This window comes from Lontra canadensis, unplaced genomic scaffold (genome assembly GCF_010015895.1).
Source record: "Lontra canadensis isolate GAN:19392208 unplaced genomic scaffold, GSC_riverotter_1.0 scaffold144, whole genome shotgun sequence".
NCBI lineage: Eukaryota > Metazoa > Chordata > Mammalia > Carnivora > Mustelidae > Lontra > Lontra canadensis.
Window position 1 is genome coordinate 404844 of NW_022631138.1, and position 15538 is coordinate 420381.

Here is a 15538-nt window from a genome sequence, read left to right on the forward strand (position 1 = left end):
CTTCCTTCCTTCCTTCCTTCCTTCCTTCCTTCCTTCCTTCCTTCCTTTCTTTCTCTCTCTCTCTCTCTTTCTCTTTCTTTCTTTTTTTTTTTTTTAAGATTTTTTTACTTATTTTACAGAGAGAGATCACAAGTAGGCAGAGAGGCAGGCAGAGAGAGAGGAGGAAGCAGGCTCCCCGCTGTGCAGAGAGCCGGATGCGGGGCTCTATCCCAGGACCCTGACTGAGATCATGACCTGAGCCAAAGGCAGAGGCTTAACCCATGAGCCATCCAGGCGCCCCTCGAGTGGTTTTCTTAAGCAATTTCCCCCATTTATTAAGAATGAAGAAAAATGAGAATACATTTATATTCTGTACAGAACAAACTGCTAAGACATACAAACTAATGACCGTGATGAACTGGGGTGGGGAGACAGGAACTCAGAAAGGGGATGGAGTGGGAGGCTTATTATAGATCTCAATATCTTCTGACTTTTGAACCAGGTGAACATAGTGCCTATTCAAAACTGTTTAATATCTTAAGGATTTTTAGAGGGAAGGGTGAAGAACTCTCTAGAGGCAAGTATGGCAGTGACAGGGGAAAAGTGAGTGCTCTGGCCAGTGGGGAACTGCTGGACTCCAACCTGGGGCGTGGGTGTGCTGGCCCAGGGCAGAAAGAACAAGGTGGCTTACTGCTGGGGAGTGGGAGTTCAAGGGCAGGTGATGGGCTGGTGGGTCTCCAGAGCTGGTTGAAGGGTAGGTACTCTTTCTCTTGGGGTGTGTGTGTGTGTGTGTGTGTGTGTGTGTGTGTGTGTGTGTTGAAGACACACAGTAGTGTGCGACTCCGTGGAAAGTGTAGGTTCTACAAAGACCATTGCATCTGGGTGAGCTTGGGTGGGGCAGGAAGTGGAGGACACTCTTTAGGAAGTCATGAGGTCCCTGTGCTTCCACATCAGCTAGTGCCGGTCTAGACCCCTCCTGGGGAGGGGAGGAGTAGGCAATGAAGGCACCAAGGAAGTGGGGACCAGGGAATGGTACTGGGTGGGGGGCACATCTGGGTATGGTTTCAGATTCCTCAGCTCACATAGGTTACAAGTTCCTGGAAGGTCCCTAACACCTAACCCCTCCCTCCCCTGCCCTCTTCCCCACCCCCCATCACCAAGTTTTGTGGTTGTTCTCCACCCCTGCCCCCCAGGCTTTGAAATCAACTTCATCAAGTCTCAGAGCAGCAACATGTTGGTGCCCTATGACTACTCATCAGTGCTGCACTATGGGCGGTGAGGACCCCCTTTCCTTTCCTTCTTCCCTTCACTGCCCTGCCAGCCCCCACTGTGCTCTGGACTCTGTTCCCCACCTGCTGGGTTTCAGGTTTGCCTTCAGCCGGCGGGGGCTGCCCACCATCACACCCCTCTGGGCTCCCGGTGTCCAAATTGGCCAGCGATGGAATCTGAGCACCTCGGACATCACACGGGTCCTCAGGCTTTATGACTGCAACCCGAGTGGCCAAGGCCCCCGTGGTGGAGGTGAGTGACAAGGGGCAGGGTGATCTGAGGAATCTGGAGCAGGTTCCTGTGTGGAGGGTGGCGTCCATGAGGGTAAAGTGGTAGGACTGAGGTTGCAGAGGTGAGCAGGACGAAATTGTTAGGGGTTCCCTACAAGAGCTGTAGAGAAGGCATTTGAAAATTCTTACTTATGATTAAAAACTTAGTGAATAGAAATAGAGGTCGCTTTTTTTTTTTTTTTTTTAAGACTTTTTCATTTACCTGACAGGGACCACAAAAGAGGGAACATAAGCAGGGGGAGTGTGAAAGGGAGAAGCAGGCTTCCCGCAGAGCAGGGAGCCAGATTCAGGGCTCGATCCCAGGACCCTGGGATCATGACCTGAGCCAAAGGCAGAGGCTTAATGATTGAGCCACCCCAGATGTCCCTAGAGGTCACTTTCTCAACCTTAACATGGGTATCTATAAAAAATCCAGAGCAAAAGTCTTGTTTAATGTAAAAAGTGCTAAAATCAGGACCAAAACAGGTTTTTTCACTATTGTCCCGTCTGTTTGATGCTGTAGTGAAGGTCTTAGCCATTGCAGTACAGCAAGAGAAATAATGAAAAATCTGAAGATTAGGAAGGAGGCAAAAACTGTCACTGCTCATAGATGACGATTATCTACATTGAAAGCAACAACACCTATTAACAAACTATTGGAAACAATAGGAATTTTCTTATTCTGTAAAGATTTATTTTGGGGAGGAGGGTCAGAGGGAGAAGAGGAGAGAGAGAATCTCAGGCAGGCTTCCCCTAAGTCTGGTGTGAGGCTTGACACCATGACCCTGAGATCATGACCTGAGCCAAAACCAAGAATGAGATGCTTCATTGAACCACCTAGGTGCCCCTGCAAGAAGAATTTTAAAAAAGACAGTTGTATAGAAACTTTTATATGATTACATCAATAGTTGGAAAACATAATAAAAAAAAACCCATTATAATAGCAATAAGGTCCCAAGGATTAATCTGACAGAAATTCTGTAAAAAGTTCTATGGAAAATTAACCTTCATTAAAATCATGAAAGATTCTCAAATAAGAGATATGTATCCTGTTCATTAATAAGAAGACAATGTAAAAATGTCCATTCTGATCTATAGAGTCTGTCAGTTCCTACTGAAAATCCCAAGAAGCTTTTTGGCAATCTTGACCAGGTGATTCTAAAACTTACACGAAAACACAAGAGGCAGGATGCCTAGGTGGCTCACTCGGTTAAGCATCTGCCTTCGGCTCAGATCACGATCCCAGAGTCTTGGGACTGAGTCCCATGTTGGGCTCTTTGTTCGGTAGGGAGCCTGCTTCTTCCTCTGCCTGCCACTCCTCCTGCTTGGGCCATCTCTCTCTGACTAGTGAATAAAATCTTAAAAAAAATTAGAACACAAAAGGCAAATAATAGCGAAGATACTCTTGGAGAAAAATGAAGTGGAGGGACTTGCCCTACCAGATATCAAGATATATAGTTTAAAAAATATTTGTACAAATGTATCCATATAAAATACATACAGGAAATGTATGTACATAAAATGTGTCTAGGATAGAACATTGCCCATTGAAACAGAACGGAGAGTTCATAAATGACTTCTCAGAAGTGGAGCCTTGATGAAGCGGCGCTGCCGATCATTAGGGAAAGAATAGACTAGTCACTGAGTGGCTCTCAGAGGACTAGTTATACATTAAAAAAATTCCCAACTCCTGCACAAATTCCTCTCAGATATATACAAGAGTTACATATAAATAGAATAAACTTTAGGGGGGAAAAAATAGTAAAAACCTTCATGACCTTGGGATAGGTAAGAATTTCTTTAAGACACAAAGGAACCCATAAAACTGGAAAGATTCATGAATCCAACTACACTAAGATCTCCTATGTAGTTATTCTCGTAAAACTGCTAATCAAAGGACAAAGAATGTTACGAGTCAGAAGAGGACTTTTGTAACACGTAATTAATTGTATCCCAAATACATAATATATATTATATAGTTAATATAACATACATGATAAGAAAAAGCTGGAAGTACAAAGGAGAAAAACAGGAAGAGACCAAACAAGCACCTCACAAAGGAAACCAAATGAGAAGTAAACACGAGCCCTTCAGCCTCCCTCATGTGTGTGTGAGTGTCCCTAATCCCAGCTCTAGGAAACTGCCCATCTACATTCTCTCTAGGTTTGCCTATTCTGGAAACTTCATGTAAATGGAATCCTGCAGTACAGGCTCTTTTTTTGACTGGCTTCTTTTACTTAGCATAATGTTCTCAGGGCTCATCCATATGGTATCAGGTAGGAGTCCTTCATTCTTTTATTGTCAAAGGACACTCCATTGTATGGACATGATGTTTTGTTCGTTCATCAGTTGAAAAAGATATTTGGGTTACTTCTACTTTTGAGCTATTATGATTAATGCTACTACAGATGTTTGTATATCAGATTTTATGTGAACAGGTGTCTTCCTTTGGATATACACTTAGGGATAGATTACTGGGTCCTGTGGTAACTCCAGATTTAAGTGCTATGTTTCTCCAAGTTGGCTGTACCATTTTTCACCCCCATGAGCAGTGTGTGATGGTTCAAATTTTCCCAGGTCTTTGCCAACACGTGCTATTTTCTATTCTTCAGACTACATCCATTCTAAGTGGGTATGAAGTGGCATCTCATTGTTTTGATTTGCGTTTCCCTAATGATCTCTTCATATGCTTCTTGGTCATCTATATATGCTCTTCAAGAGCATATGTGTTTAAATCCTTTTACCCCCTTTTCACTGGGGTTGTCTTTCTATTGCTGAGTTGTAAGCAGCAATTTGTATTCTAGATACATGTCCCTTACCAGACTTGTCATTTGGAAATATTTTCTCGCATTCTACAGGTTGTTGGTGTCCTTTGAATACAAACGTTTTTAATCTTGATGGGGGTCTAACTTCTCTATCCTTTAACTGTGCTTTTGGTGTCCTATCTAAGTAGGCTTTGCCTAACCCAAGGTCCTGAAGATTTAATCCTAAGTCTTTTGCATGTGAGTATCCAGTTCTAGCACCGTTTTTTATGCTATTCTTTCCCATACATCACATCACGTACTACATACCTTTATTTTTTAAAATTTTTTAATTTTTTTTTTTTTTTTTTTTTTGTTAAAAATAGATGATGTGGGTTGCCTGGGTGACTCAGAGGGTTAAAGCCTCTGCCTTCGGCTCAGGTCATGATCCCAGGGTTCTGGGAACAAGCCCCGCATCAGGCTCTCTGCCCAGCAGGGAGCCTGCTTCCTCCTCTCTCTCTCTGCCTGCCTCTATGCCTGCTTGTGATCTCTCTCTGTCAAATAAAATCTTTAAAAAAAAAAAATAGATGATGTGGCAAGAGCTTGGTGGGTATTCTAGAGTTTGGACTACTATGAGGAAAGCAGGTTTATCATGATGGTAGATATTCAAGCATGTTTGGATGCTGAAATGATGATCCAATGGAGAAGGGAAAAAAATGCACAAGGCAGAGGGAATAATATCTAGAACATTTGGGTAGGAGCTGCCCTTGCTGTTTGGGTCTCCGAGAACATGTCCGAGATTCCTTGGACCTAATGAGAAGGGAGACCGGAGCGGACCTAACCTTGCATGTAGATCTTAATATGCTGATGTATGGGCTTCTGAGGGTTTTAGTCACAAAGTATGACATGAGGTCACTGGCCTAGAGGTTGGGGAGAGGGCGATGGATGTGAAGGGAAAGGCGTGATGCTGCGGTCTAGTTGGCAGGAGAAGAACCCAGCTAGAGCTACCCCATAGCGTGGCCGGCAGTGCCGGGGCAGCTGGCGGCCAGGGGGAGGCACAGCGTTGGTTGGCAACTTGGTTCTCCAGGACTGGGATTTTATGGGCAAGGTGCTTGAGGAGTCCTTGCAGTGAGGGCCGTGGAGCCCAAGGCGGGTGTGGAGAATGGTCTGGAAGCGAGGAGGTGGCAGAGCAGGAGTCGAGCAGGAGTTGTGATACTTAAACAAGAGAGCTTAGAAGTACAGGAGTGGGCGGCCGGGAACGGAGATGGCTGCTGTGGTGGTCTCTGGCACTGCCCAGGTGTGGGGGAGTGAGCTGGGACCAGGAGAGGTAAGACTTGCTGTTTGAAGCAGATCAGCCCTGATACAGTCAGTGTCTGTCGATGGACGGTTGGGCTCCTTGTGAAGCCTTCTATGCATGGGCAGGTGCGACAGGGGCGAGAGGCAGCACCAAGGTGGGGTGGAGGGGTCTGGCCAGCTAGAACTTGGGTTTAAGTTGAAGAATTGTCTAAAACTCTGGGTCCATGGTTCAGGAGTGGCCATGAAGAGCAAGACAGCCCCGTCCTGCCGAGTGCATGTGCCCAACCGTGATGGAGGTAGTTACAAGTGCAGGAGGAATTTTGCAGAAGACCTCAAAATTGGGGGGAGAGGTGGGGGTTGCTCAGTACAGAGGGCCCAGGAGGTGGGGGGACAGTGCCCTCAGTGCCGTCAGCCCTTGGCTCTCCAGTGCATTGACCGTCAGCAGCCTAGGGTACAGGCGGGAGATCATAGAGGACCCTGGTGGCCTGACTTGCTCGTGGGGACTAATGAGACCAAGAGGGGAGGGAACAGGATGGTTCTGTGGTCCTTGTCTTTCAGCAGGAGTTGAGAACATGGGTCTTGAAGGTGTTCAGCGGGGTGTGGTAGGCTGTCTCCAGTAAGCTGTGAACAAGGAGGCTGGCTGATGGCTCCGGGGCTCTACAGTGGGGTGGTACCTTTTCCTTCTGCGATTCTGGGACATAACCTCCTGTCTTTCCTGCTACAGGGTTCCAGCCCCACAGCGATGGTAGGAGCCCCACTCCTGCCCCTAGACCATCCCTGCAGCGGCTTCTGAAGGCATTGTTGGCAGAATCTGGGAACCCCGATGCCAGTGGCCCCAAGGCAGGAGGCCGACATGTTGCTGTAGGGCCCCGAGAGAGCTCACATAGCTGGGAGCTCCCTGCGCAGAGGAAGGTCGCTATGGGGGCCTCTGCAAGGCTGCCTGAGACCCCGGCTTCCTCCCTGAGCTCCAGGCCTGGAGCAGGTGTTCCTGGTGTTCTAGAGAGGTCCCGACTGGCCCAAGCCCCCTCTGTACCCCCAACTACATCTCCAGAAGCAGAAGGCCAGCTAGTGCCTATCCAGGATGCTTTGGGGAACCCAGATCTGCCAGGAGCAGGTGTACCTGAAAGTCCTTTCAGGGGGATGCCCAGAGGTCAAGCCTGTGGCTTCTGTCCCCAAGGGGGAAGGGCAACTTCTGTCTAGAAGAGCAGGGTTGTGTAACACCTGGGCTTTCCAGGCAGTGTCTGGTCTTCTAGCCCCAATCTAGCTACCCTGTCTGAGGCCTAGGATTCTCCCTCTGCCCCTTCCTTCCCCATGTGTTCTCCTGAGGGCTCCTGGGGACAAAGGGGACTTCTAGGTCTATCGGGGGAAGACAGGCCTGTCAAGAGATGCCTGGCTCTGCCTGCTCTCAGCTTCTGCCCTAGCCCTGGGGGCTGCTGGGAAGGGGAGAGGATATTCTCCAGGGCTCCAGAACCCTGGGAGTCCTCCTGTAGGTGAGTTTCAGCTCCCCCAGCATGCCCAGGTTCTGCCCCTCTCTTTCAGGCCAGGACTTGGGGAGCCTGTGGCTGGGACCCTGGGAATGGCCTCACATCCTTGGTGTTTGAGTGCTCGGAATCTGTAGCCTCCAGCTCCACCCCCCAGGGGATTTCAGCTTGTTCCCCTGCAGTGCAGGGAGGCTCCAGTGACCGGAATGTTACCCCAGGGGGTAAGGAGGTAGGGGTGGAGGCCTCCAGCACTGCACAGTGGGGGAGCTCAGCGAGAATGGGAGGCCCTTGACCTAGGACTCAAACCTCCTCTCCAGCCTGCTTTGCCGTTCCCAGGAGCCCACTACCTCCACCAGTCAGGGACTTGGTCACAGAGTCAAGTTGGGAAGTCTCTGGTGGCTGGGAAGGGACTGGGGTGGGGTGTGTGTGTGTGGTGTCAACCTGTTTTCCTTCTTCAGCAAAGCCCTGTCCTTACCTCCTGTTGCTGGGTGAAGGCTATTCCAGGAGTGAAGAAAGTCTGGGGTGCTTACAGGCCAGGAGCCCCTTAATCCTGGAGAGGAACTATTCTGGTTCCCTGTTGGAAGCCTGTGGAAGCCTTGCTTGGAGTGGGGGGTGGGGGAGTAGGAGCCTGTGTCCCGGCCCTGTGGGGCCAAGCACCTCAGACATTCTGTGGGAAGGCAGAAATAAATATTGGGTATTTGCTCCAGAAACCGGGTGCTGAGCTGTGCATGAGTACGTTTAACCCTGCTGACTGATCTGGGAGGGGACTTCAGGGCCTTATACCCACTTCCCGGATTGGGGTGGGAAGAGGTATTCAGGGCAGCAGAGGGGCAGGGCTGAGGGAGCAGGGCTGAGGCTTGTGGTGTTTCAGTGCTGGGGAAGAGCTTGGCCTTTGCCCGCCTCCTGGGCCAGTCTGGGGACGTGAGGCTATGCTCCAGGGTGGCTGGAGCCTCTGCCCTCAGTCCATCTTGGGTTTCTGTCTTGAGTCTGGGATTTCCTCAGACTGAGCAGAGGCCTGGTCTCAGGTATTAGCCTCAGGGAAAGATCATGGGTTGGGGAACACGTGATCCCTCTGCTTGCCCCTGGGCAGGAGAGGAGAGGGGCTGAGTGAGCCTAGAGGGAGCAGGGAGTGGCTCTGGCCCTGTTCCCACCAGGGTGATCATTCCCCTGGGAGATTCCCAAGCGAAGATCGGGAGCCTACACAGCGCCCCTCTTTATCAGAGAAAGACCCATCTATGGGTTTCTTTTGGTGGTAGAGCCAGGCCTCTGGCTCTGGGCTGGGCTTTCTTGGCGGCCACGCTAGGTCAGAGGCCATGAGGAGCTTTGTGCCCTGGAGGCTCTCCCAGTTCTCAGACGCTGCCTGCCATTAGCTTCCATTAGGACATGGCTTTTGGATTCTCCAGAATTTGGGTTCTCTAGACCATAGGGTTGGCTGAGCTTGGTGGCTCAAGGGGAAGAGTGCTTTCCCCCCCTCTTCTTTGGGGGTAAGCAGGGTCATCACCAGGGCTGTCCTTACCCTTCCACCCTGAAGCCACCTGTCACTACAGACCCCATTCCCCAGGCCTGTTCAACAAGCCCCACCCTGCCCCCATGGTCCAGCCTTGGTTCAGCCTCTGAAGCCCTGGTGTGGGGATTATGCCATGGATGGGATGAGGGCTGTTAACCAGAACCCGGTAGCTAGCCACCCATCCCGGGTTCCGTGGCCTATTCCCTATTACCTAATCCCCAGCCACATAACTACATGTCCTCACTCCTCAATTTATTCACTTACTTGACCGACTCTGTTGAATTAGGTGCCAGGCTGGCTCGGCTATGGGCACTGGAAGTAACATGGTGAGCATGGCAGGGTTTCCATTCTTGTGGAGTTTATTTGGGGGTGGACAAAGGATGGACAGTAAATAGATAAAAAGTCATCAGGGATTTATAAATGATGGAGGAGGGTGTTCCTTTAGGATGTTGGCATTTCAACTGAAACCTGAATGATAGAAACTACTCTGTGAACAATCCAAGGAAATAGCCGGTGCAAAGGCCCTGAGGCAGGAGGGAGTTAAGGTCGGAGTGGAGGGATGATGTATGGTGGGGCAGGGGAGGCTGGCAGGGCAGGGATAGAGAGGGATGATTTTATTCCAAGAGCAACAGGGAGCAGCTGCTGGAGGATTCTAAGGAGGGGAGTGATAAGATAGAAGCTTTTAAAAGCCTTCCTGGATGCTCTGTGGAGAGTAGATTAGAAGCAGGGAGAACAGCAGGGAAGCATTATAGTTGTGCAAGCCAGAGCGATGGGGCTGTGGAAGGGGGCGGAGTGGGGGATTCTGGAATATGCCTTGACAGTTAAGGCAATCACACTTGCTTACGGGATGCAGGGGGTGAGGGTACCACATACAGCACGGTGTGGAGACCTCAGGGGAGGTGAGGGAGGGTGTGGGCTGAATGAGCCTGGAGTTCAGGGCAGGAGATGGACTTCAGGGCATCCTCAGCATCTAGGTGGGAGCTATGGGGCTGGATGAAATTACTAAGAGTTTGGGTCCAGAAGACAAGGGACCCCAGGACTGAACAGGGGTGCTGTGACCTGAGGGCAGCACTATTAGTGTTTTGTGCCTCATAATTGTTGCAGGGGCTGCCCTTTACTTTGTAAGACGTTCAGCAGCATCTTTGGCCTCTACCCACTAGATTCTAGCAGCAACCCCTTTCCTCCTGTTGTGACCATCAAAAATGTCTCCAGGTGCCAGATTGCCCAATGTTCCTGGAGGAGAAGGGGGGGAAAAATCCCGCTCAGTGAGAATCCGTGATTGGGAGTTTGGGGGGAGAAAAGGAGGCCAAGAAGGAAGGGGTGGCCTCGAGCCTGCCGTGTTCTCAAGGAAGGGAGCATTCTGTTGTCTAAAATCTTGCTGAAAAATTAGGAGGACACACTTGGCGTGGAGTCAGGAGTCACGAATGACCCACCAGGAATAGATTCAGTGGAAGGCAGGGTGTGAGGGGGTAGAGATTGTACAGAGAATGGTTTAAGATGGTGGCAGGTGGCATAGAGGGCTTCTCGGGGAGGGGACGTGACGCTGGAGGGGGTGACTGCAGGAGCAGAGTCCTGGAGGACACAGAGGGTTTGAGATCCTTGCAGAGGTCTTGCCTTCCCAGCAGAGCTGGAGCTTGGGTGAGTGAGTTTGGGGAACTTCCGGCCCATGGGCCTTAATCTTCTAGATTGGAGGCAAAGTCATGTCCTGGAGTGGGGGAGGGTGTGCGGGCAAGAAGGATGAGCGGGCTACTGATGCTGGGAGGCGGGGGTGGAAGGTGAGTACCCTAGGGAAGTCTGAGATGTGTGGTCACGCCGTTAAAGCAAGGCCAGTCGATGCTGGGAGTGTTTCGCTCCAGAATGAGCAGCTGCTCCAGCAAAGCCAGGTGGCTGATTGAGGTCCACCCAGGGTTGGGGTTTTGTCAGGTGAGGTGCACTGGAGGAGAGGGTTCTGGACTTGCATCATGGAGGGCATGAATCAAGGGACTGGGAGGGTGGGGAGATTGGGGCCTATGGGGTGGTGTGAGGAGAGGGCCCTAGGGATTTGAAAGGTGGGGGCTTCTGGGGAGAGCCGGGGTGTGAAGCCCAGTTGGGCCCCAGTCCCATGGAGCCCTGGCACGGGAGAATCCGGGGCCAGTCTTGGCACTCAGGCCTGGATAAGAGGCTCCAGGGCTTTCAGCTAAGGTGTCCCCGTGTCCCTAACTGTTCCCATGTCTTTGGAAAAGATGGTACTAGGTAACCTCCCCCCACCCCTTTCCAAGGGCATCCTCTGGGGATACCTTCATTTGGGCACTACTGGAGAGCGGCTCATATATGTCCCCCACTGGGGCCAGGCTGTCACTCCCCCTTCTCATTCAGGGACCTTGGCCAGTACTGGGGACAGAGAAGGGATGTGTGCTGTCGTCCACCAGCCTCTCAGTACTTCTCTGGCTGTGACCGTGGTACTGTGTACACGGTGTCCAAGAACTTGGAAAGCAGGGTACCTCTTTTTCCCTGGAAGGGTGGTGGGTGAGAGGTGAGCGGACCTTGGAGAGTGGGAGGGCCACCAAGCACAGAAGTAGCAATGAGCTCCTGGGAAGGACCGGAGATGTGGGAGCTCAGGGCACGTCCAGGGACCACTAGGTAAGCTGGTGCAGCCAGGATGGCAGGCCAGTGCCCTGCTGGGGCTGCTCTGAGGCAGCTCCTACCACTGGTGGAATGGAACCCTGGTGGAATGGAATGCAAATGGAAGGTCAGCTCTAGTTTGGGAATAGCTAAAGCTATGGCCTGAGGCTCAGTTTCATGCAGGGCTGGGGCCAGCAGGCAGCCCCAGAAGGTGTGTATGGGAGAGAGAGCTGCAGAGAAGGGTGGGAATCAACTTATGTAATGGCTTCCACTGCCCCCAAGAGCCCATTACACATCTGGGAGGTGGGGCTGGGAGGTGGCAGCAGGTGACACAGACCCTGGGGCTGTGGCTGAGCCTCACAGATGCCTGTAGACTGTCCCTGGCTGTCCCCACTGGAGCTTGGGCCCGGTAGGGCTTGACACTTGGTGGATCCAGAGCTGGCTGCCTGTTTGGGGAAGGCCCAAGTGGAGGGAAGGGGCAGGGGACAGAGTCTGAGCAGCTCTGACCACAGCTCCTTCGGGATCCTGGTGCCTTTTGAGGAAAACTTGGGCCAGGAAACAAAGGGCTGATGCTGACTGCAGTGTCTGGGGAGATACCCTCTGGCCCCCCAGTGTGAGTGTGGTTGGAGATGGTGAGAAAGTGGTCCCTCAGTCCAGCCTCGGGGAGGGGGCTGCTCAGGCCCCTCCATCTCTGGCCACCCCAGGCTCAGCCCAGCTAGCAGGTGGGGGTGCAGCTGTAAAACCTGTCTCTGGAGGGGCTGTCCTCTCCCACCATCAGGCTGTGGGCGCTCAGACTTCACAAAGGCGCTGAGTAAGGTGGCGGGAGGCGGGGACAGCCCTGGCTCAAGGAACCCTTCCACCCCTGTTGTGTGAGGCAGGGGAAGGGTGAGACATTGTGGGCACTGTGAGGTCATTCCCTGGTCTCATGAAGACGGAGCAGGGAGGCAGGAAGGTCCAGCACGCACGCCATCTCAAGTCCGGGTCCGTTCGAGGAGCCCTACTTTTCGGGGTGTCTTGATGCTTATTTATACAGAGGATGTCCTGCAGAGATATGGGCTATAAATACAAGGCCTGGGGCATGACATCAGGGGCTCTAGGCTGGTGCTGGTGGCAGTGGCCACAGGGAGAGTAAGTAGGGCCTAGGGTGCCAGAGGGAGAGCGTAAGTTCTTGGAGTCTGGCATGGGGATGGGATGGGGTGGGGTGATTCATCTGAAGTTTCTTACCCAGCTCCTTCTACAGCCACTCCAAGAGGGGTGTGACTATGTGGGGAGAGTCCGCAGGAATGCGGGGTGTGTGTGTGTGTGTGTGTGTGTGTGTGTGTGTGTGACAACATAGTTAAAGCGATGCTCCTCCCTGCCTAGCTGCCCCTGAGATCTACTTTTTCTCTGAGCTGTGTTAAAAAGCTGAGATTGGAATCAAAGCCAGTTTTCGTCTTACCTCTTTGCCCTTAGTGGAGGAAACCGAGGCAGCGGTGGGGTTGGGGTGGGGGCGGACAGCTGAAGTCCTAAATCTTTGAGCACTCCCCGTCCCCACCAGCCTTGGGAACCTCGCTGCCCGCAGAGCGCGGCGAGGACTACCGACACGCGGGCGGCAGCAGGGGGCGCTCGCAACCCGGCCACGCGCTCTGCAGGCCCGACGGAGTCCGGTCAAGAAAGCGCTTGGGGAAGGGGCTCCGGACAGTCTCCCCGTTCCCTCCTCCTCCTTCCACTCGGCTTCCTTCTCGAGCGCCGGGTAGGTGGTGTGGTTCAGTGCGCTGCGGTGCCCCAACACACCCACCTAGCCTCTCCTTGGGGCTCCTGCGCGGCGGGAGGAGCGATCAGCCGGAGCCCACGGTCCTCGATCTCGGTGCTCCGACCGGGTCTGCAGGCGAGAGGTCCCGCCTCGGTCCCAGCTCCCCGCCGTGAGAACCAGCCCTTCCACTTTTGCAAGGATCCTTCCCGGAGTCCTGAAGACCCCAGATGACGGTCTCTCGGACCTCCCGTGGCTCAGAGGCCGGGAAGAAAACGGGTAGGAGAGCCAGGGCGGAGGGCCGCTGCGCGCGGAGGCTGCGGCCGGCGAGTCCTCCCTCCAGGCGCACCTTCCACCCATCCTGGGTCCACCCGCCCGCCCCGCCTTCCTCCCCTCCTCCTGCTCCCGCCTCCAGTCTCCTCCCTCCAGCGCGCTCGCTCTCCTCCCATTCCCCTGCCGCGGCCGGCTGCCTGCAGGCGCGGCTCCTGGCTAGAGCCAGCGAGCGGAACCGGCGCCTCGGCCTCTGCGCCGCCTCCCACCATCGGTGGCGCGACCCCGCGGCCAGCCCGCCGGGCCCCGCATCCCAGCGTAGGTCCAGCAGCCTCAGAGCGGGAGGGTGCAACTTTCCCCCGGTCCCGGGGCGGGGCGGGGACGGCAACGGGACAACTTGGAAAACTTCTCCGGGGGTGACGGCAGGGACGCCGGGTGCTGGTGGAAGAGGATGTAGGAGGGCGGTGGCTGGCCCCAGGCATCCATTGATCTTCTAGGCACCCGTTCGGCCTGGCCATGGGGCTCCAGCGCCTTCCGCGCCGCCAGGGGGTTGATCCTCCCGTCTAGCCTAGCTGGGCAGGACAGTGCTGTCGCCCGCTGAGCACGCGCTGGGCGAGCGGCGACCCCTCTGGACGCGCGTCCCGCCCCGCCATGGACCACCAGGAGCCCTACTCGGTGCAGGCCACCGCGGCCATCGCGGCGGTCATCACGTTCCTCATACTCTTCACCATCTTCGGCAACGCGCTGGTCATCTTGGCTGTGCTGACGAGCCGCTCGCTGCGCGCCCCGCAGAACCTGTTCCTGGTGTCGCTGGCTGCTGCCGACATCCTGGTGGCCACGCTCATCATCCCCTTCTCGCTGGCCAACGAGCTGCTGGGCTACTGGTACTTCCGGCGCACGTGGTGCGAGGTGTACTTGGCGCTCGACGTGCTCTTCTGTACCTCGTCCATCGTGCACCTGTGCGCCATCAGCCTGGACCGCTACTGGGCGGTGAGCCGGGCGCTGGAATACAACTCCAAGCGTACCCCGCGCCGTATCAAGTGCATCATTCTCACCGTGTGGCTCATCGCAGCCGTCATCTCCCTGCCACCGCTGATCTACAAGGGCGACCAAGGGCCCCAGCCCCGCGGGCGCCCCCAGTGCAAACTCAACCAGGAGGCCTGGTACATCCTGGCCTCCAGCATCGGGTCCTTCTTCGCACCCTGCCTCATCATGATCCTCGTCTACCTGCGCATCTACCTGATTGCCAAACGCAGCCACCGCAGAGGTCCCAGGGCCAAGGGGGGCCCCGGGGCAGGTGAGTCCAAGCAGCCACGCTCAGTCCCTACGAGGACTTCAACCAAACTGCCTACCCTGGCCTCGCTGGTGGCTTCTGGGGAGGCCAATGGGCACTCTAAGCCTACTGGGGAGAAGGAAGAGGGGGATACCCCTGAAGATCCCGGGACCCCTGCCTTGCCACCCACCTGGTCAGCCCGTTCCAACTCGGGCCAGAGTCAGAAGGAAGGTGTGTGCGGGGCATCTCCAGAGGAGGAAGCTGAAGAGGAGGAGGAGGAAGAGAAGGAGGAAGGCAAGCCTCAGGCCTTACCAGCCTCTCCTGCATCAGCTTGTAGCCCACCCCTGCAGCAGCCACAGGGTTCCCGGGTGCTGGCAACCCTACGTGGCCAGGTGCTCCTGGGCAGAGGTGTGGGCACCGCGAGTGGGCAGTGGTGGCGGCGGCGGGCACAGCTGACTCGGGAGAAACGGTTCACCTTTGTGCTGGCCGTGGTCATTGGCGTTTTTGTGCTCTGCTGGTTCCCCTTCTTCTTCAGCTACAGTCTGGGTGCCATCTGCCCGCAGCGCTGCAAGGTGCCCCATGGCCTCTTCCAGTTCTTCTTCTGGATTGGCTACTGTAACAGCTCGCTGAACCCTGTCATCTACACTATCTTTAACCAGGACTTTCGCCGTGCCTTCCGAAGGATCCTTTGCCGCCAGTGGACCCAGACGGCATGGTGAGCCACCTGCCTGCCACCCGCATGGGGTTGGTGCCAGGTGGCACCCGGGCCACTCTGATTCTTCCCCTCATTGTGGCCGCCTCCCTGGGGCTTTCTGGTTCCTGCCTGGGTCTAGCAGGCCTCATCTTGGCAGCCCCCTGAGAGGAGTAGGGGCAGGGGTGCTCACTGGGGTCCATTTGAAGCCTCCAAAGCCAGGCCAGGATAGAGCCCTTCCCTCCCAGTACCCCAGACCCCTGCAAGCCAACGGGAGGGCTTTCCTTCTTCAAGGACTCAGTGTTCCCTGGCTGGTCACTTGCTTGTGGTGTTTGTTTCGCATCCTCCCGGGTAGAGAGCAGGAAGCCAGCCTGCCACTTTTCCCAGAGACACCTGCCGCTGAGGGGGAGGCAGGATTGAGTGATCCGAGCT

General features: G+C 54.3%; 2 protein-coding genes across 2 annotated transcripts in view; both read left to right on the top strand.

Moving 5' to 3' along the window:
- Positions 1 to 13743, top strand: part of ASTL (astacin like metalloendopeptidase) — a 20674-nt gene extending 6931 nt beyond the window's left edge. The window contains exons 7-12 of the mRNA XM_032843912.1: positions 1173 to 1254; positions 1346 to 1500; positions 6279 to 6668; positions 12681 to 12875; positions 13302 to 13460; positions 13640 to 13743. Coding sequence (XP_032699803.1) covers positions 1173 to 1254; positions 1346 to 1500; positions 6279 to 6668; positions 12681 to 12875; positions 13302 to 13460; positions 13640 to 13743 — 1085 coding nt within the window. The remainder of the gene's footprint in view (positions 1 to 1172; positions 1255 to 1345; positions 1501 to 6278; positions 6669 to 12680; positions 12876 to 13301; positions 13461 to 13639) is intronic.
- On the top strand, positions 13336 to 15527 carry ADRA2B (adrenoceptor alpha 2B). Its single transcript, XM_032843907.1, has one exon. The coding sequence runs from the start codon at positions 13794 to 13796 to the stop codon at positions 15132 to 15134; it is 1341 nt and encodes a 446-aa protein (XP_032699798.1). The 5' UTR covers positions 13336 to 13793; the 3' UTR covers positions 15135 to 15527.
- Positions 15528 to 15538: the final 11 nt, after the last annotated feature.

What these genes read in the sequence shown, in the direction of transcription:
- ADRA2B (XM_032843907.1), top strand. Translation starts at nt 13,794, where the DNA reads ATGGACCACCAGGAGCCCTACTCGGTGCAGGCCACCGCGGCCATCGCG.